The sequence below is a fragment of the Lotus japonicus genome, chromosome 4 (genome assembly GCF_012489685.1).
Source record: "Lotus japonicus ecotype B-129 chromosome 4, LjGifu_v1.2".
Taxonomy (NCBI): Eukaryota; Viridiplantae; Streptophyta; class Magnoliopsida; order Fabales; family Fabaceae; genus Lotus; species Lotus japonicus.
In genome coordinates this window covers 43,793,073-43,814,907 of record NC_080044.1, presented here as the reverse complement: position 1 = coordinate 43,814,907, position 21,835 = coordinate 43,793,073, and the positions used below count along the sequence as shown (strand labels likewise).

At 39.8% G+C, this 21,835-nt stretch overlaps 2 protein-coding genes across 2 annotated transcripts; both read left to right on the top strand.

Annotated features, from left to right (window-relative positions):
- The first annotated feature begins 1,314 nt into the window (after positions 1–1,314).
- On the top strand, positions 1,315–2,485 carry LOC130714347 (uncharacterized). Its single transcript, XM_057564243.1, has one exon. The coding sequence runs from the start codon at positions 1,493–1,495 to the stop codon at positions 2,078–2,080; it is 588 nt and encodes a 195-aa protein (XP_057420226.1). The 5' UTR covers positions 1,315–1,492; the 3' UTR covers positions 2,081–2,485.
- Positions 2,486–4,175: 1,690 nt separating this feature from the next.
- LOC130714928 (ras-related protein RABH1b) lies at positions 4,176–21,575 on the top strand. Its single transcript, XM_057564909.1, has 6 exons — positions 4,176–4,462; positions 5,617–5,687; positions 18,297–18,385; positions 19,061–19,172; positions 20,459–20,549; positions 21,156–21,575. Exons 1-6 carry the CDS (start codon positions 4,346–4,348, stop codon positions 21,294–21,296), a joined length of 621 nt encoding a protein of 206 aa, XP_057420892.1. The 5' UTR covers positions 4,176–4,345; the 3' UTR covers positions 21,297–21,575.
- Positions 21,576–21,835: the final 260 nt, after the last annotated feature.

Here is a 21,835-nt window from a genome sequence, read left to right as displayed (position 1 = left end):
CTTAAAAACTTGGGTCTCACACTATGCAAAATGTTCAATTGAGTTCAATTTGTTTTACTCAATCAAATATTAAACATGCAGGGTTATATACGTAATTAAAATCATGGTTCTGTTCTAATGACTTAGAGTTACCAAACACAACACACATAACATTATTGTCTTGTTCCATCTTGTTCTGTCCCGTTCCGTTCTATTATGTCTTGTTCCATTCCGTCACCAAACGCTACCTTAGTTTCATTCTAAAAAAATGAATAATGTTATGATGAGAGAGATATGGAGAAATGAAAAAGTAAGAGAGAGAAAATATGATATGTGATAGATAATAAAAGGAGAGAGATAGAAATAAAAATATGTGAAAATGAAGTGTTTAAAAAATGAGGTGTGTATATATCATTACTGTAAAAAAATGGGTGACCCCAAAGTTATTGTTGATGATGGACTTGACCCGTAATAGATTCGGGCTGGTTGGTAAATTGGTGCTGGCCATTACCTGCTAATTTACCACAATTGGGGTATCAGAGACATTGCAGCCATAATTCTGGTCGTAGTATAAACGTGAACGTGACCCTGCTCTATGCAATTGAGTAATTGACCTTGTTTTCCATTTTCGGTTAAATCCAATTATCCATTATGCCTTTTCATTTTATGTTCGAATTATGCATTATGCTTTGAAAAATCTATACACCATAATAAGGAATCAAGTTGTTGGTAAATAATGGAGCACTAATTCGTGTATCACGAAATAGTGACAGACATCTGACACCTGCAATTTGTGACGGTCAGAAATTACCATAAATTATAGAGTTTATTAAACTGACACAAATTACAACTGTTGAATATCCGTCACTGTTTTGTGATACACAAATTAGCGCTACAAATAATTGTAATATCGTGTCGTTAACTCTATTATTGATAGTCTTAGTCTTAAGTGAAAACCTTCATATGTAATTTCATTAAAAAAAATATCAGCTTCCTAACTCTATTATTGAAAGTCTTTACCAAAGTTAGGATCAACTTCTTAACAAGCACTTAGAAGAAAAGAAAAGTTGTAGTGATCTTATAATGAGTCCTCCAACTATTAACTTCACGCATAAGTTAAATTCAACTTCTATACTTCAACTTTTTCACAAAAATCACTCATCTTATGTATGTGACCTAGACCTTAGGAAGCTTCCGCAGTTAAAATCATTTTAATCAAAGCACCAATAAAGCCTACTTCTTATACTCAACACAACATTTCTACAACTTCTTTGCATTATACAACAAAATGTAAATAATTAACTCTACTGTCTTGTAATGGATACTGAGGGAAAAGATACTTAAGCAACAAATACGAAGCTAATAAGGAAACTTCCTTCACAATAGTACTTCAAAGTACTCCTTGAAATCCTTTAACTCTTCAAGTATATGAACCCCACTTACTTTCTAATTTCTATACCTCTGCCCTAACATTAATTTACACACACAACTTTCAGTTCATACAAAATAAACAATGTTGGAATCTTCTTTCTTGTGCCTTTTTTTCTTGTTTCTCATCACAATCCCCCTTGGAACAAGTTGTTCTACCCTGAGAACAACGACAACAACACCCCATGACATAATTGACCAAACCTGCGAAAAATGCGCGAACCAATCCACTATCTTGAGCTACACCTTGTGCTCAACATCTCTTCCAGCAATTCCAGTAAGCCACTCGACAAATCTTCAAGGGTTGGGGCTAATTGCAATGGAGCTAGCTCTGGAGAATGTGACTAACACTTTAGCAACCATAGAGAAGCTATTATTGGATACCACTAGCTTTGATGATAACTTTGCCTTGGGGTGCTTAACAGATTGCTTGGAACTATACTCTGATGCAGCATGGACAATAGTGGAATCCATAGAGGTTTTCTTGTCTGGGAAATATGAAGTTAGTAGGACATGGATGAGTGAAGTAATGGAAGCAGCATCTACATGCCAGGGAGGTTTTGTGGAGAAGGGTGAGGTTTCTCCTTTGACAGAGGAGAATTACAATCTCTTCCAGTTATGTGGGATTGCACTTTGCATCATTCACTTGTCTAACCCTGAAGTTCCCTCTTAGTTATAATTCACCAATTTGGTTATGCTGGCCTCCTCATTAACTGGCAATAAAATGAGAAACATTAGTATCTCAAGAATAGACAATAAAAGTGAGTGGCATTGATGTAAGAAATCGGAGAGGGGGGCATAACAGAATTAGATAATAGACATTAGACTTAGAGTAATCTATGTTGTTTTCTTTATTACTTTCATTTTCACAAGTATAAAATCTTGTTTTAGAAGTGAAATGAACTCAGGATTTTAAAGTTTAGTAATGATTGTTTTATGCAAAATAGTGAATCGGGTTTATGTGTAAAATAGTTTTACACTATTAGTGTAAAGTTACTAAACTCTTACACTAAGTTTGGTTGAAGTAGAATGAAGGGGAGTGATTTTTTTTTTTTTAACTTATCATATTTGATCCAAATTTTAAGTGAAGGGAGAGAATAAAGGGGGACAAAATATTTCATAACTTAATTTTTTCTATCCTAGAAAAGTGGGGAATTTCGAGAGAAAATAATTCACATGACAAAAATAACTCTTGTGATTTTTTAAACTTACAAGTGCAAATAAGGTAAATTGTTTTAGAACCCCCGCTCTCCATTCCTAATGAATCAAACAAAAAAGATGTTATTACCCATCTCCTCTCTTCTTAACAAAACATGATAAAATGCATCATTAAGAATTTTAACACACTATGGAACCAAACACACCACTAAGAATTTTAACGATATAAAATTAAATTAAATTTATATCCACTGTCAATTAGGGATAGCACCTGCTCAAGCAGGGGTGGGGAGTTCCTCCATGTGACAGGGTGAAATTTTACTTGTATCTCGTTTTCTCACATCCCCACGATCCTCACAAGATCTCAAACACGTCGCAAAAAATTTAAAAATTAAATTATATAAAATATATAATTTTACGCAATAAATTTTAAAATAAGTGATACCACAACTGCATCAAATTCAAAACAAATATATAATAATGTTCAAATAAAATTAAATGAAATTCATTACAAGTCCATGAAATAAATAATTCGAAATGTAAAGTGTAACATTCAACCATACAAAATGTAAATTTTAACACTCAAAATATTTCCTCGAGCATTCAACATTTCAACTCATCCAAAAGGTGACGTCTTCATTATAAGAAATCAAACATTTTAAAATGTATTGTTATATTTTCACTTATATATACGATATTTGTCCATGTTCACACCACATTCTCATGGTAGAAAATTTCTTGAGATCGTTGCCCCAAACAGGTAATTCCCACACGGATTTCCATCTTCAAGTGGAAATTAACATCCATATTGACAATCTAAAAAGTGTTATATAGACATCCAATCATATGTTGTCATGTTTTTGTTTTTATATGTCTTTTTATTTATTGTTTGCGAGCCCTAGGTTCCACCGTTGGCAGTAGTGACTAATTCGCTCATCGTAGGTACTCGCATTAAATAGTAAGTAATTTGCCAAAAAATACTTTTTATTTTGGAGTGAGAGGATCAAATTTTATTTATTTATGATTTGGTAAAATAGTGAACTTTGACTTCATAATTATGTAAAATATTTATAGACAGTTAGTACATACTTATTAGACCGTCATAATCTATGGGCCGGATGGATGAGCTTCAAGGGATGGGCCTGCTAGCTGGTGGACTAGGAGCTTGCATGAACGAAAGTCGAAAGGCCTACGTCATAGGCGACCTGCCGTCTTGTCACCCGAATGCTCCGCAGTTATGCCCTACTAGCGTAAGATCTCGTGATTCCCACTGGACTTCACCTAATCTCACAGGTTAGTCAACCAACCAGATACAATGTACCCGAATCTAGGTTTAGAGGGCTTACCTACTGTATATAGGGGCATTCGTTACCTATTATATGTTCACTCAAACACTGAAATAATACTCTGAGCTTTTCTCACTTAACCGACTATAGCTATAGGATTTTATTAAGTAACACTTATTTATTTTTTCTCATAAGAAAACATTTAATAATAATAAAAATTAATTAACTCGTAAAAAATTAGAAGGACTGCATTTTTTTTTTAATTTTATAATGTAGTGAAATCCAATGCTTTTAAAAACATTGGTCAAGAGAGAGAAATAAAAAAAGGGAAATTGAGAGAAGTGAGTTGGATTTGATTTGATACATACAATAACAATACAGTGAAGAAACAACGAAGTAAGAATCAAATCAAATCAAATCAAATCTGGGGTTGCTGGCTCGTTCTCTCTGTTGTCTCTAGCAATTTGCAATCCTTCATCGAATTTTGATTTGAAATGGCGCCAGTGTCAGCTCTTGCCAAGTACAAGCTGGTGTTCTTGGGCGATCAATCCGTCGGCAAAACCAGCATCATCACTCGCTTCATGTACGACAAATTCGACAACACCTATCAGGTTAATCACACTCCTCTTCTTCTTTTCAGATCCATTCTGTTTAAACAAATGCTCACGATCACAATCATAGATCATCATCAATTGGGTTAGATTCAAAATTTATTTATTTTTCTGTTTTTTTTTTTGGGAGATCATGGTTTTACTTAGAGGTCAGGAGAGTAGCTCCATCATGGGTGGATAATGGATTCATGGTAGGAAAGGAAAGGAAGCAATAAGTTGTTAGAGTTGGATTGAAAATTTTGATCTGTGTAACTCATGTCCTTGAATGAAAGCTTGAATTATAGAGGTCAAATAAATACCCAAGTTGGGGTATCAGAGCTTCTATAATCAAGTCATCTGGAGATCATTGTTGCACAATATATAGGTAGTTCTGTGTTGCCCAGCATATTGAAGCCAATGCGTGATAGGGGATCTCGGTGTCAGAAATATAATCATGCGCGTCTTTACCCAACAACTTAGTTTTAGGGAAAATTTGTTGTATCCACTAATTTTAGTTATTTCAATTGTGCTAGAGTGCTGATGACTATAATCATAGATCATCATGGCTTAGAATTATTTTTTTTCGAGCGAGAGATCATGGTTTACTAATAGGACCGGAGTGTGTGTGGAGGGAAGGGAGTAGGTCAGGGAGGAGAGAAAACAGCTCTGTCAAGGGTTCTTGGTAGGAAATAAAATGCTGTTAGAGTTGGATTCAAAATTTTGATCTTTGAAGCTGTGTATGTAATTTGTGACTTGAATGATGGGTAAAAAATCATATATGTGCATGATATGTCTCGAGAGAGAGAGTTCATTCATGTGTCTTTACCCAACAACCAAGGTTTTTGGGATAATTGGTACATGATATCAACTAAGTTTAGTTCTTTCTCTTTACATAACATTTGTTCTTGTGCTGCTGACTCATACAAACAAATTTTCAGACTCCCATATATGTTTTCTCATGTCTTTACTTTTTGACCTGCACATGTAATCATGGAGTTAACTTATTTATATTTTTTTTTTCTAATGTGTTCACATGCATGTCTGTACCATGAGGCTATCATTTAGTTAGACTGTCTTATTCAAATTATTTCACTATGTGCATTCCATTTTGCTAATTTTATTTTAAATGTTTATCTCTTGCTATTACTCAACTTATTTTTCCTTTTGCTAAACAGGCTACTATAGGTATTGATTTTCTGTCAAAAACTATGTATCTTGAAGATCGAACAGTTCGGCTGCAGTTGTGGTAAGATTTGGCTTAATCATGAAAGTTCTATTAGGAAGTGGGAGGAATGGTATGAGGGAATTAAATGGAAGGGCAAGCAGGGGTCACATTGTTGGGTCTAGACTGCAGAGGGGGAATGGCTGAAGAGGAGTGCCAAAACTATTATTTTTACAATTTAATTTTGAGCAATTATAGTGAAGCATGGTGGTTATAGGAGCAACGAATAAAAAACTCAAGATACATTAAAATAACTATTGAAAAAGACAATAAATCCCTAACTACAGTTATTTTAATGTTATCTTGAGTTTTTTGTTGGTCTTTCTGATTTTGACTTTTCCCAGCAAGTGTAAAGAATACACTAAACTTCCATAAAATTAAGCAAGGGAGGGATGGACAATCCATTCGCTTTAATTCTCATTCAATTCTAAAATATGCAAATTACTAAACTGCTCATGCTTCACAATTTAATGTTTATCTTGTTTCTGATGGGTGTTTGGGAACAGAAATATGAATTATAGAGTAGAATAGACTGGAATAGAATTATATATTGATTGTAGAAGGAGAATTACAGAAGCAAAGATAAGTGTATTGCTAGAGAAACTCTAACAACCCAAAGGAGCTCTAATGGCTACCTCCCTAAGAAAGATACCTCTTTCTCTCTCTATAACAGAAATGTAATCATGAGTGCGTTCTCTCACCACACCTCATCATACTATACAGTGTTGTCAAATCGCGATCGCGGAAAATCACGGCGAGGCAAAAATCCGCTATTTCGTTTAGCGATCGCGTCGCGGGCAAATAGTGGTTACCGCATAGCGGTTAAAATAAGTACAATATTATACAAAAAACAGCTAAAAACAACATAATTTTAACTCAAAGTCTCAAAACAACATAATTCAAGGCTGTCCAACAGCTCAAAACAGATAACAAAAGTACTTAAAACAACATAATGTTAATGCAAGTCTCAAAAGAGCACAATTTAAAGAGATAAGAATACGTAAGAGATAAGTTAAGAGAAAAGGAAGAAGAAACAATGGAAAACAGAGCATGAGTTTTGAACAGAGAAGAAAACCGTGAAACAAGATATTATAAGTTTAGTAAAGGAAGAAGAAACAATGGAAAACAGATCATGAGTTTTGAACAAAAATAAAAGAAAAAGAGAAGAGAAGATGACTGTTAAAGGAAGAAGAAACATTGAAAAACAGAGAAGAAAACTGTGAAACAGGGTAAAGGAAGAAGAAACATTGAAGAACAGAGTATAGGTTTTCAACAAAAAACAGAGGAATGAGAGGATGCGGAAAAGAGTATGATCTACTCACCAGAAAGCAGAAACTCTGAGAAGGTTTGCTTGCAAGTTGCAACCGTGCTTTAGAGTGTAGTCTCTGAGAAGTGAGAACCAGAGAGAATTTGAAAGAGAGGAGAGGAGAGTTGAAGCGTTAATATAGAGAATAGTTATTAGGGAATTAGGGTAATTAATGGGAATTAGCGTTAATAGGAGGTGGCCCATTATATTCTGTTTTTAAAACCCTAAAAACTAGCCAGAAAAACGTTTGAATTCCATGAAATCCGTTATTTCCGTTTCTGGCATAACGCCGCTATGGCGTTCACGGCCGCGATCGTGATTATCGCGGTGGCCGCTTTGTAGCGGCATAACGATTGCGGTGAAGCAAATTCCCGCTACGCTATAGCGGGTAGCGGCCGCTATCGCCGCTATTTAACAACACTGATACTATATACTAACTTACTAACTAATCCCTCCTTTCCTCATGTGGGCTTGGACACCTCAGCACCCTTCCCTCTCTTCCTCTCATAAACTTTCCATATCTTGGGCTTTTTAGGCCCATTCCCCATTTAGCATTCGAGTCTCTATCAACTCCCTCCCCCTTAGAAACAGCCTTTTCCTCAAGGCAGAAGTTTGGGAATTGACCTGCTAGGATTTCATTGTCTTCCCATGTGATGAGTATAGGCCTCCAATCAAGAAGGTGTATGAGAGAAAGAACAAGGGGAAAGCCACAGCTTAATGTGTTTGTTATAGTTAGTTAGTATCCAGCTGGCAAGTTAGTTGTTTCTGTTAGTGGCCAGCTGGCAATTTCTGTTAGAGATGCATTCTGTTAGCATCTGGGAGATAGTATAAATAAAGGGAAGGGGGTAGTTAACGAGTAGTTATTCAGTTAGTAGGTAATTGTGGAGAGACTGGTCTCTCGAACAACCAGAGGAAGAACTAGGGTTCATTCCACCATTTCTGTACCTTGAGCTCTGGTTCTCATTGAGAATCTGAGTCTCTATTTTCATTCAAATTCAATCTAGTTTCAGTTCAGAGTTCTACAGTGTTCATCAATTGGTATCAGAGCTCCATCCAGGAGCTGTGGTATCGATCTATGGTAGCTAGCAGAATGGAATCTCGAGTTGATGCGATCGAGAGGTTTATCGAGGCTATGAATCGCGACAGGGAAGAAGAGCGCAGGAACCGCGACGAAGAACGACGAAATCGAGAGGAAGATCGCAGAGAGCGTGCGGCGGAGAGAGAGCGTGTAGAGGAGCGACTTCGCACCTTGGAAGCGATTGTAGAATCGCTGTCCAGGAAGTTCGACGGCGAACGCGATGACGGAGGCAGCGGCGGGCGAGATCGCCGGCAAACAGGGGAAGAGCGAACGGTGAATGGTGGCAGCGTGGGAGGCCAGAGAGTAGAACACGAAGAGGAGAGAACACCGCGCACCGAGAATCCGCAAGCGGAGCGGTGGCGGAAGCTTGATATTCCGGTGTTCCAAGGAGAAGAAGATGCGTACAGTTGGATTCAGAAGTTGGAGAGATACTTCCGATTGAAGGGAGCGAAAGAGGAAGAGAAGACGCAAGCTATCATGGTGGCTCTTGATGGAAGGGCGTTGAGTTGGTACCAATGGTGGGAGACTTGTAATCAGGTAACTACGTGGGACAAGTTCAAGGAAGCGTTGCTGGAACGTTTCCAACTCTCATCTGCTTCAAGTCCTTTTGCTGCGTTGCTAGCTCTTAAGCAAGAAGGAAGTGTAGAGGAATTTGTGGCTCAATTTGAGAGATTTGCAGGCATGTTGCGAGGGGTTGAAGAAGAACACTACATGGACATTTTTGTCAATGGACTCAAGGAAGAGATTGCAGCAGAAATCAAGCTCTATGAGCCTAGAACTCTAGCAATCATGGTCAAGAAAGCATTGATGGTGGAACAGAAGAACCTGGCTGTGAGTAAAGCAGGGGTTGGCAGCATTAGCAGGTACAATTCTTCTTACAAACCACCTTTTAAAGCTTCAACTTATCAGAAAACTGTGACAATTGATAGTGGACAGAAGAGTGGAGTAGGTAGTGTTGTTCAAAACACAGTACAATCCTCTAGTGGAAGTGTTAGTGATAGAGTAGGGAGCAAGCCAGCAAGGGGAGGGGTTTTCAAAAGGCTTACTGGGGAAGAAATGAAGGAGAAACTAAGGAAAGGGGAATGTTTTAGGTGTGATGAGAAATTTGGCCCAAACCATGTGTGTAAGAATAAGCAACTCAGAGTCATGTTGCTGGAGGAGGAAGGGGAGGAAGAAGAAGAGGAGACTATAGAGGCTCAGCCAGAAGATTCAGGAGAAATTATGGAGTATAAGCAACTATCACTCAACAGCATACAAGGACTCTCTACCAGGAAATCACTTAAGGTGTGGGGAAAATTGCAGGAAACTACTATTGTTGTGCTCATAGATTGTGGAGCAACACACAACTTTATTTCAGCTACTTTGGCAAGAGCTTTGGAACTAAAGATTACTGAAACTTCCTCTTATACAGTGGAAGTTGGAGATGGACATAAGGTGCAAGGTAGAGGGGTTTGCAAGAATGTTGGTGTGCAGATCCAAGGGTTCATGGTAACACAAGACTTCTACTTGTTTGGGTTGAGAGGTGTAGATGTTGTGCTGGGTTTGGAATGGCTTGCAAGCCTAGGGGATATAAAGGCCAATTTTGAAGAGCTCACCTTGAAGTTCAAGCTGGGGAACAACAAAGTGGTACTCAAGGGTGAACCTGAGCTGTTGAGGAAAGGTGTCTCACTGAATGCAATGGTCAAAGCCATTCAGCAACAGGGTGAGGGGTATGTTCTGCAATGCCAGATGTTAGAAAAGGAAGTGGCCCAACCAGAAGACACTCCAGAGTTATTAAAAGCAGTCTTGGCAGATTTTCCAGCATTGTTTGCTTCACCAACTGAACTGCCACCTCAAAGAAGACATGACCATGCAATACATTTGAAGGAAGGGGCATCTATACCTAACATTAGACCCTACAGGTATCCCCATTTTCAGAAAAATGAGATAGAAAAATTAGTTGCTGAAATGCTTAATGCAGGCATCATTAGACCAAGTATTAGCCCTTATTCAAGTCCAGTCATATTGGTGAGGAAAAAGGATGGTAGCTGGAGGTTTTGTGTAGACTATAGGGCCTTGAACAAGGTCACGATCCCCAATAAATTTCCTATCCCAGTTATTGATGAACTATTAGATGAGATTGGTCCAGCAAAGGTGTTCTCCAAGATAGATCTTAAATCAGGTTACCATCAAATTTTGATGAAGGCTGAAGATGTAGAAAAGACAGCATTTAGGACACACGAGGGGCACTATGAGTTTTTGGTGATGCCATTTGGCCTCACCAATGCTCCCTCCACATTTCAGTCCTTAATGAATGAGGTGTTGAGGCCAGTTTTGAGGAAGCATGCACTAGTCTTTTTTGATGATATTTTGATCTTTAGCTTGACCATGGAAGACCATGTAGTACACTTGACACAAGTACTGCAGCTAATGGAACAACATGACTTAAAAATCAATGGCAAGAAGAGTGTGTTTGGAAGAGGGCAAATAGAGTATTTAGGCCATGTTTTGACTGCTGGAGCAGTGGCGGCAGATCCAAAGAAGCTGGAAGCTATGTGGATGTGGCCAATTCCAAAGGATTTGAAAAGCTTGAGAGGGTTCCTTGGGCTGACTGGATACTATAGAAGGTTTGTTAGAGACTATGGAAAAATAGCTAGGCCATTAACACAGCTCTTGAAGAAAGATAGTTTTCAGTGGGGACCAGGCCCTCAGCAAGCTTTTGAAGCCCTCAAGCAAGCTCTCACTGAATTACCCACCCTAGCTGTTCCTGATTTTTCAAAGGTTTTTGTATTAGAAACAGATGCTTCTGGTACAGGGTTGGGAGCAGTGTTGTCTCAGGAAGGAAAGCCCTTGGCATTTTGGAGTGCTACACTCTCAGATAGGAGCCAAGCTAAGTCAGTATATGAGAGAGAATTAATGGCATTGGTTAGAGCCGTCCAAAGATGGAGACATTACCTTATGGGGAGGCACTTCATCATTAGGACAGATCAGAAAAGTTTGAAATTTTTGACTGAGCAGAAGGTCTTGGGAGCAGAACAGTTCAAGTGGATTTCTAAGCTCTCAGGTTATGATTTTGAAATACAATACAAACCTGGAAAGGACAACTCTGCAGCTGATGCCATGTCTAGGAGAAGTTCTTACTGTGCACTCTCAGTCCTCAAGGTTAATGACTATGAGGAATGGCAAACTGAAATGTTACAGGATCCTAAATTGCAAGCAATAGTGCAGGATCTGATTCTGGATCCAGAAGCTCACAAAGGCTACTCTCTAAGAGACCACAAGCTGTTCTACAAAGGGAAGCTGGTGCTGTCCAAGCAATCCTCTAGGATTCCCATTTTGTGTAAGGAATTCCATGCTACCTTGTTGGGGGGGCATTCTGGTTTTTTCAGAACTTATAGGCGGTTGGCTGCAGTGGTCTATTGGGAGGGCATGAAGAAAGACATTAAGGACTATGTAGCTGGCTGTGACACTTGCCAGAGGAATAAATTTGACAATTTATCCCCAGCAGGTCTCCTTCAGCCATTGCCAATTCCTACACAAGTATGGACCGATGTGTCTATGGATTTTATTGGCGGTCTACCTAAATCCAAGGGCAAGGATACAATCCTAGTGGTGGTGGACAGGTTGACTAAATATGCCCATTTTATTCCATTAAGCCATCCCTTCACAGCTCCTGAGGTAGCAGCTTTGTTTTTGCAAGAAATTGTGAGACTACATGGGTTCCCTGCAACAATAGTCTCAGATAGGGATTCTCTGTTTCTCAGCAGCTTTTGGAAAGAATTATTTCGAGTTTCTGGTACCCAGTTGAGGTTCAGTACTGCCTACCATCCTCAAACTGATGGTCAGACTGAAGTGGTAAATAGATGCTTAGAGGTCTACTTGAGGTGTCTTACTGGTTCCAGACCAAAGAAATGGGTCACTTGTCTACCTTGGGCTGAGTTCTGGTTCAACAGCAATTATAATAGGTCTACTAAGATGTCTCCTTTTCAAGCCCTTTATGGTAGGGAACCACCACTGCTACTACAGGGCACTACAATTCCCTCCAACATTGCTGCAGTGAATGAATTGCAGGAGGGTAGGGATGAGTTGATAGCTGATCTCAGGGCTAACCTTCTGAAGTCCCAAGATCTGATGAGAACCTATGCTAATAAGCATCGAAGGGATGTGGAATACCAGATTGGGGACTTGGTTTACCTTAAGTTGCAGCCTTATAGAAGAAGGTCTTTGGCTAGGAAACTGAATGAAAAGCTGAGTCCTAGATATTATGGTCCTTATCCTATTGCAGCTAAAATTGGAGCAGTAGCTTACAAATTGGACTTACCAGCCCATAGTAGGGTGCACCCTGTCTTTCATGTCTCTCTCTTAAAGAAGGCCATAGGGACTGATTTTCAAGCTCAACCTTTACCTGAGGTTTTGAATGAGGACCATGAGCTGCTCGCTGAACCTGAAGCTGTAGTGGCTGTTCGGGAGGATACTATGGGGCACATTGAGGTGTTGATTCAGTGGACTTCTCTACCTGCTTGTGAGAATAGTTGGGAATCTGCTACTCAGCTCCATGAAGCTTTTCCCACTTTTCCCCTTGAGGACAAGGTGAAGCTTTTAGGGGGGGGGGGGTATTGATGAGTATAGGCCTCCAATCAAGAAGGTGTATGAGAGAAAGAACAAGGGGAAAGCCACAGCTTAATGTGTTTGTTATAGTTAGTTAGTATCCAGCTGGCAAGTTAGTTGTTTCTGTTAGTGGCCAGCTGGCAATTTCTGTTAGAGATGCATTCTGTTAGCATCTGGGAGATAGTATAAATAAAGGGAAGGGGGTAGTTAACGAGTAGTTATTCAGTTAGTAGGTAATTGTGGAGAGACTGGTCTCTCGAACAACCAGAGGAAGAACTAGGGTTCATTCCACCATTTCTGTACCTTGAGCTCTGGTTCTCATTGTGAATCAGAACTGTTTTGCCACTTGACCAAACTCTGTGGAACCTCTCTGTCTCTTTGTCTGATGCTTCTCGTGCCTAAGATTACCTCAGGATAAATGTCAGTAGCTTCTCCTACCTCCAATTCTGTAGGTAACTCTCCCTGAACTTGAGAACTTCCTATGGCCTTTTTTAAAAGAGACACATGGAAGACTGGGTGGATCTTGGACTCTGGGGGAAGCTTCAGCTTATAGGCAACAGCTCCAATCTGTTCTTCAATTTGGAATGGACCATAGAATCTAGCTGCCAGCTTCTGATTGATTCTCTTGACCACAGATTGCTGCCTATGGGGCCTGAGTTTCAGGAACACCCACTCTCCCTTGTCAAAGCTCAAGTCCCTTCTTTTCTTGTTAGCATAGCTAACCATCTGCTCCTGAGACCTTTGTAGATGTGCCCTGAGTTGCTTTAAAGCCTCATCCCTCTCACTTAACTCCAAAGCAACAGCTGCTACCTTTGTTTCATTAGCCAAGAACCTGATAATGGGTGGTGCTTTTCTGCCATAGACCACCTCAAAAGGAGTTTGACCAATGGAGCAATGGAAGGTAGAGTTGTACCAAAACTCAGCCCAAGGAACCCACAAAGATCAAGTAGCTCTCTAGGCACCTATTTATAACCTCTGTCTGGCCATCAGTTTCAGGGTGATAAGAGGAGCTCATTTTCAACTTGGTCCCCTGCAGCTTGAACAACTCAGTCCAGAAATGACTCACAAAGATTGGGTCTCTATCACTGATGATAGTGTTAGGAATGCCATGAAGCCTCACTATTTCCCTGGCAAAAACTTCAGCAATTGACTTTGCAGTGTAGGGATGTTTGAGCAAGATGAAATGATTGTATTTAGAAAGCCTATCAACCACCACCAAGATAGCTTCATAACCCTTAGACTTGGGTAAACCAGTGATGAAGTCTAAGGAGAGGTCTTCCCACACAGCATTGGGAATAGGTAGGGGTTGAAGTAACCCTCCTGGAGACATGGCACTGTACTTTTGCCTCTGGCAAATATCACAAGCCCTTGCAAAGTCTCTTACTGTCTTCTGCATCCCTACCCAATACAGGGTTTCAGCCAGCCTCCTGTAAGTTCTTAAGAACCCTGAATGACCCCCAGTAGGTGAGCTATGGTGTTCTTCTAGCAACCATGGAATTGATGGGGATGTAGGTGATAAGACTAGCCTGCCTTGATATAAGAGCACCCCTTGTTTGACAGTAAAACCAGGCTTGGCTTGGGGATCTTGCTGGACTTCTTGTAACAGTTTCTTGATGTAGTCATCAGACGCAATTTCCTCTAGGAGTTTCTTCCTGTCTTCCCACAAAGGAAAAGAAACCAAGCTAGTAAACTCACCCTCATCATAGCATCTAGAAAGGGCATCAACAGCCTTGTTTTCCTGGCCAGGCTTATATTTTACCTCAAACTGGTAACCCAAAAGCTTGGCCAGCCAGCACTGTTGGTCAGGGGAAGATATCTTCTGCTGCAAGAAATTCTTAAGGCTCTTGTGGTCAGTATACACAATGAAAGACTTGCCAAGCAAGTAATGTCTCCAGTGCTGAATACTAAGAACTAAGGCCATTAGTTCTTTTTCATAGACTGATTTGGCCAAATTGCCCTGAGACAATGCCTTGCTGAAATAAGCTATAGGTTGTCTCTGTTGCATTAGAACTGCCCCAATGCCTCTGCCAGCTGCATCACATTCAACTTCAAAAGGCTTGTTAAAATCTGGAAGTGCTAGAACTGGAGAGCTTGTCATGACAGATTTCAAGTTGTGGAAAGCTTGCCTTGCCTCTTCACCCCAATTGAAATTATCTTTCTTGGTCAATTCTGTTAGAGGTTTTGCCAACTTCCCATGATTCTTGACAAATTTCCTATAATAGCCAGTTAAACCCAGAAATCCCCTTACTCCCTTCACATTCTTAGGTTCTGGCCAGTCCACAATGCACTGGACCTTCTCAGGGTCTACTGACACTCCATCACCAGATATAATATGCCCCAAATAATCTATTTGTGCACAACCAAACTTGCACTTTGATTGATTAGCTACAAAACAGTTAGATAGCAGCCTTGTCAGGACAAGTTTCAAATGCTTTTGGTGTTCCAGCAAGCTCCTACTATAAATTAATATATCATCAAAGAAAACTAAGACAAACTTCCTCAAGTAGGGCCTAAAAATGTCATTCATAATGGCCTGAAAAGTGGCTGGGGCATTCATCAAGCCAAAAGGCATGACAAGGTACTCATAGTGACCATTATGAGTCCTGAATGCAGTCTTGGCTATATCAGCCTCATGAACCCTAATCTGATGATATCCAGATTTTAAATCAATCTTGGAGAACATGATTGCTCCATTCAGTTCATCTAACAACTCACCAACAATAGGGATAGGGTACCTATCTGGAATTGTGGCCTTATTCAATGCTCTATAGTCCACACACATTCTCCAGCTTTTATCCTTCTTTTTGACTAGTATGACAGGGCTTGAGAAAGCACTCATGCTAGGTCTGATGATACCTGCCTCAAGGAGTTCAGTAACTTGCTTCTCAATTTCTTCCTTTTGGTGATGAGGGTACCTATAAGGCCTAACATTGACTGGCCCATGCTCAGGATTCAAGGTGATTTGATGAACCTTAGACTTGACAGGGGGCAGCTGAATCTTGTTCTGGAAAACTGCCTGAAATTCTGCCAATACACCCTTCAATTCCAGAGGAACCTCGTGGCTTTCTTTCGTTGCCTCAACCAATTGTAGTTGAGGTCTCCACCATTCCAGTTGTTCTCTTCCTTGAATGTCACTCAAGAAGGAATGAAGATTGCTTGAACTGTCTCTGCCCTTGATTCCCTGTAACTTGGCCACTTTCTCTTCATGGACAAATTGCATTGTTAAGAGTTTCCAATCCATGATCACTTCCCCAATTGTGCGAAGCCAGGATACACCAAGCACCAAATCCAAACCTCCCAAATCCAGGACCAACGCATCAATGGTGATCTCAATGTTCCCCAATTTTGCTTTGATGCCCTGACAGATGCCTCTGGTTGGCACCTTATGCCCATCTCCCAATTTAATGCTCCTAGTGGTAATTGGAGTGATGGTCAAGCCCATAACTGAAGTTATCTTGGGAGAGATAAAGTTATGGCTAGCCCCACTGTCAATGAGGACAAGAAGCTCCACACTGTCCACCAACCCAACCAGCTTCAACGTTTGGTACTCCCCCATACAACCCAAAACTCCCATTACTTTACATTCTACAACTTCCTCTTCCTCGATCTCCTCAGCCTCTTCTTCCAGCCTTACTATCTCTCCATCATCATCCATGGTTTCCCCATCTCCCAGGATCAACACTCGCATAGCACGCTCGGGACACTTATGCAATGTGGGATGGTATTTTCCTCCATACTTGAAACACAGCCCCTTGCTCCTTCTGTCCTCAATTTCGTTCATTCGGAGGCTTCTGACCCCTTTCCACCGCTCCGACGAACCTGCACGGTGGTCGCCGTCGCTTTTTCTCGCCGTCGAGTTCATCAAGGACGACGAATTCACTTGGGATCCAGGTGTGCTTAAGGATCGGGTTTGGTTGAACCCGCTTGGTTTGTAACGGGTCAGATCTTTACTGAAAAGCCCACTCTTGTTTGAAGCCGACCCGGCCCAATCGTTTTGACCCGTGCGCTCGAACCCGTTTTTCCTTATCACCCGCTTCCCTTCTTCATCGTCTTCCTCCTTTAGTTCATCTTCCACATCCTTCGTGATCCTCATCATCTCCATCCTCGAACTGGGATTCAAGGTTCGCGCCCGTCGTCGGATCGCAGGGTAACCTTCCCACCTGAGAAGACAAAAGCTCGAAAGCCTCGACAAACTCCTCCCCGCTTCCTCGTTGCCTCAACGTCGACAACTCCTCAAAGGGGTTCTCCAAACGTCGCCCTCCATAGCGTGCGATCAACGCTCGCTTGAGCTTTTCCCAAGAAAGCTCATCCTCTGTTTCCATCAGCAAGTTGAACCAGTGAATCGTCGATCCTTCCATACTCAGTCGAGCGAGTTTCACCCGGAGTGCATCGGGAGTGCCTTGCACATCAAAGTAGATCTCCGCTCTGGTAATCCAAGCCACTGGATCGTCGCCTTCAAACACTGGCAACTTCACCTTCTTCCCGGCGAGTCGCGATTCCCCAAGGCTGGAATCTCCGGTTGAAGTTTCCCCATCGAGATCGTGTACTACCTTCTTCCCCATTTGCTTGCTCAGTTCAGTCAGAACCAAGTTCTGCTGCTGCAACTGATGTGCGAGCTCTTGCAGCGTCGCGGTCACCGTTCCCATTTGAGTCTCCAACGCTTCCATGCGATCAGTCATCTTGGGTGGCATCTACGGAAACTGATTCTCCGGCGTAATGAAGATCCGGCAGGTCGGACCAATTGATGGGTGTTTGGTAACAGAAATATGAATTATAGAGTAGAATAGACTGGAATAGAATTATATATTGACTGTAGAAGGAGAATTACAGAAGCAAAGATAAGTGTATTGCTAGAGAAACTCTAACAACCCAAAGGAGCTCTAATGGCTACCTCCCTAAGAAAGATACCTCTTTCTCTCTCTATAACAGAAATGTAATCATGAGTGCGTTCTCTCACCACACCTCATCATACTATATACTAACTTACTAACTAATCCCTCCTTTCCTCATGTGGGCTTGGACACCTCAGCACCCTTCCCTCTCTTCCTCTCATAAACTTTCCATATCTTGGGCTTACCTAGGCCCATTCCCCATTTAGCATTCGAGTCTCTATCAGTTTCTTTGGTATGTTATATTTGTTTCCAAAGATTTATTTGGTATATTTGAAACTGATTGTGAAGATTTGGTATTTTATGATTGCTAACATCGAATTTCTTTCGTCATTTTCTGGAAAATTTATCCATTAAGTTTTAAATATTTTTCCCTCTATCTCAAACACACCTTTCAATCTCTTATAATGCCCATTTGCATTGGCCTTTAACTATTCTTCTCTTAGGTATTCATTTATACTTTACATAGTATAAAAGCAAGTTTTGTAGTTGCTTGATTTAATGCTGAACGTGGTGATGTAAGGCATTTGGGAATCTGTAGCATTTGGTGTTTATAATTTCAATATATTTGGTTCCTGCTTTGTATGTTTGGCTGTATGTCATACTTCAAGTGTTAATGAGTATTTACAAACTAGTGTGGTCCAAGAAGTGTGATGTGTTTAATTACCAAATTTTAATTTCCATATATATGCCTTACACTGATGTTTTATAATTGAATTTTCTTTTTACTTTTTCCTTTCAAGGTCTTCATTTCTTTTCTATGTGTGTGATAGGGATACTGCTGGACAGGAAAGATTCAGAAGTCTTATTCCAAGTTACATTAGGGACTCATCTGTTGCTGTCATCGTTTATGATATTGCAAGTATGACATTTAGACATGGTTTCTTTTCACCTATTGCTTTCTTGACAATATATATTTACATGCAGATTTTTCATGATAATAATAGGTTAGTAGTTGAACTATTACTCCTTTTTCTGGATGCTGGTTGATTGAGATTTTGAATTTGAAGAGCTTTGAGTTTACAATTCATTATTTGTTTCTTAAAAAACTAAGTAAGGAAGTGGAGTTATTTCTGAGAGGAGCATGTACGTAGTATTTTAAAAATAAAATAACTTTTTTTTATCCTTGTTTAAGTTATTCCTTTGTCTTTCTTTTGGATGAATGAAATTTTCAATTTTCACATTCTCAGAAGCTAAGCCATGCCTCCTCCACCCTTTCTTTTTCACTTTTTTTTTGTATATTAACTAAATTTAAGCGAGTGAGTACTTCTATAACCGAAAAGGTGAGTGAATATGGAATAAACATGTGACCTTCCCCAGAGTGTTGGAGGCACCTGTGCAAATTAGGTGACACATAAAAAACCAGAACACTTAGTATTTCTGAAAAAGTAGATTTCTCTAATAGCTGCTGCATATTATCCTTATCCTACTTTTTGAATTTCTCTGGAATGCATGAGTGTATGCCCATAATCTTTTGTTTACTTTTCTAGAACACTTTGTCGAATGCTTTCTGATTTTCAGTATTCTTATGATTTAGGCCGTCAGACTTTCCTAAACACATCAAAATGGATTGAAGAAGTCCGCAGTGAGAGAGGCAGCGATGTAATTATTGTTCTCGTTGGGAACAAGACTGACCTTGTGGAGAAGAGGTAATAACTAATCAATGGTAGATTGACTTCATCAGATATCGTAACTAGTCTGTTTCATGGAATAGCTCTTTTGTTCTCTATTATCTAATGACCTTATTTACTTTGAGTCTTTGCTAATTACTAATTCAACACTTGGAATGAAAGTTTGTGGGTCAGTAAAGAATAAGTTCTTGTGCTCCAGGGGAGTAAGCAACATTACTACACAAATTACCGTTTCATTCTTCAAAGGCAAGACTGTGTGAAATATATGAGTGGAGGATAGGAAGAGACTATGAGAGTAAGACTGTGTGAAATAAAGTATAAGGTAATTGAAAAATTCATCAATCATATAAAGGAGGATATTTGTTTAAAGGTGAACTGAGTTGCGCATTGGTTATGATCTGAAGTTCTGTACTAAATAGCTGGGATTGTTACATCCTGCTATTTCAAGCCTTAAATTGTGTCTAGAATTCCTTTAGAATGGATGACTCATAAATGGAAAACGTCTCAAGCTATAATGCTATATATTAAACATATAGAATGCCCCCTTCTGGTTTGATGAAGAATGCATGCATTCTCATGGCATTTTCAGGGCTTTATTCATTCTCTTCTTTTCTGCATTATATTTGTTATCATATTAATAAATGTGTGCAACAAAAATAAAAGCCTTTTCCCATTAAGTGAAGTCGGCTATATGGATCATACTACGCCATTGAGCTCGATCAAAAACTAGATTATGGATCAAACACTGCATATTAATACATGTGTGCATATGAAAGAAATGTGTCTATGACATAAAAAGGAGGATGGACATTGGACAGTAAAAAATGTTATACAATATGGCTTTCTGTCCTTCTACTTTGGTGGCAACATTGCCAGGAAAATCTGAAAGTATGACTACTTATAAAAAGTGGATTTGGACAATAATTCAATTCCTAACCAGTGTACTTAGAATGTAGCTCAGTTCTTAGATATTTGTCAGAAGGTCTCTGTTAACCCTGAAAGATGAAGCCCAAGGAATTAGCAGGGTGCCCTGTATCCTTTGATATTCCTATGAAAGTGGGACTATTTGCTCCTTAGTAGCTTGAATGTCTTGGTCCTTGAGATGTTGTGTTTGCTCTGCATCCTTGTTTTTTGTCTTATTTGAACTGTTTTACATTTCCTTTTAGTTGCTTGTAAGTAGTTGCCTTTGCAATTCTTGACAAGTCTCCCTGGATACCAATTCCTGTGAAACAATATGGGCACCAGAATAATGTCTTCTAGCATTGTATTTTTTTATGCCTAATATTCTTTGCATGAGTCTACAGGCAAGTCTCTACAGAGGAAGCAGAAGCGAAGGCGCGGGAGCTCAATGTTATGTTTATTGAAGCTAGTGCCAAAGCTGGCTTTAATATAAAGGTAAGAAGCCCTTCTTTTGCCATAATTATGCAATAGATATCAGCTTGAAGTTATCAAGAAAACTGTTCTCACAAAGCCTTGGTTGCATTGATGTTTTTTAATAATTTGCCTAAGAAGAATAAGTTGAAAATATTTTCTCGTATAACCACATGCCTAGTGCTTGGGTGGGATGTTTCAAATGTTAGTCCCTTTCATTCTATGCCGTCCCCGGCCCGGGGCTGGCTTTTTGGGAAGCCTGTTCCCACCTCGCTCACAGCCCACCTGGCCTTCCAGTGATAGTGGGAATTCTCCTGTTCCCTAGTCAAAGACTGGTTGGATGCGAGATCTACTCCATGAGAAGCGGTACGGACATTTGAATGGGGCAAGAGCCAGCCCATATGTAGGATAGTAGATTGTGTCCATCTGGAATAGTGTCAGATGTCATTTCCTAATGAGATGTCTTGCAGAATGCAGACAACAATTATTTTGTTTCATAAGTCAACTTATTAAAAGTTCCAAAACTTGCCTTCTTGTATACTAGATATACTTGCTTGCATTATGATATATGTACCTGTTACCTGGTCCTGACATTTTGTTTGTACTGCTTCATCAAACCTATATATTTAGGCCCTCTTTCGAAAAATTGCTGCTGCATTACCTGGAATGGAAACCTTATCAACCACAAAACAAGAAGATATGGTCGATGTGAACCTCAGGTCTTCTGGTAGCAATGAATCTAATCCTCAGTCCGGTGGATGCGCTTGCTGAACATGCTTTGTCTTAAAGTTTTGTAGCTTTCTGCTTCATGCTATTATTTGTTTTGTGATATGTTTGCGTCAGATCTGTAAAGGTTCTTTAGTATTTCAGACTTCAACAGTATTCTTGAGAAAAATTAGAGAAAACAAGTGGAGAGTTAGCAGTGAAAGAACTAATTCAATCCAGCATGTTGGATAGTTGGCTATTTGTTATTGTTTAGTATTATTAAAAGGTAAACATCGACATTGACTCATTTATTTCATCATAGCTGTGAAAAGCTTGCTGGGAACATGTGAAATTTGCTTATTTTTTTTTTTAAAATGGGACAATACCTTTACCAATTATCAAGTATTAAATTGTTTGTTCCAACTTTTCACAACATGGGTTAGCAACTTAGCACTTGGCAGCTGCAGTTTTGAGTTTAATTCTCACCTCTAGTTCGTGGACAACCCTCTTCAAGGAGAGTCCCTGACGCTCCTAGGGCCATTGATGGCACAACGCGAATTTTCTCCTTCAGGCTTACAACACTTTAATTTGTTATGTATAAATTG

What these genes read in the sequence shown, in the direction of transcription:
- LOC130714928 (XM_057564909.1), top strand. Translation starts at nt 4,346, where the DNA reads ATGGCGCCAGTGTCAGCTCTTGCCAAGTACAAGCTGGTGTTCTTGGGC. An exon ending in AATTCGACAACACCTATCAG is followed by an intron (nt 4,463 to 5,616) that starts GTTAATCACACT and finishes TTTGCTAAACAG; the next exon opens with GCTACTATAGGTATTGATTT. An exon ending in ACTGACCTTGTGGAGAAGAG is followed by an intron (nt 19,173 to 20,458) that starts GTAATAACTAAT and finishes ATGAGTCTACAG; the next exon opens with GCAAGTCTCTACAGAGGAAG.
- LOC130714347 (XM_057564243.1), top strand. Translation starts at nt 1,493, where the DNA reads ATGTTGGAATCTTCTTTCTTGTGCCTTTTTTTCTTGTTTCTCATCACA.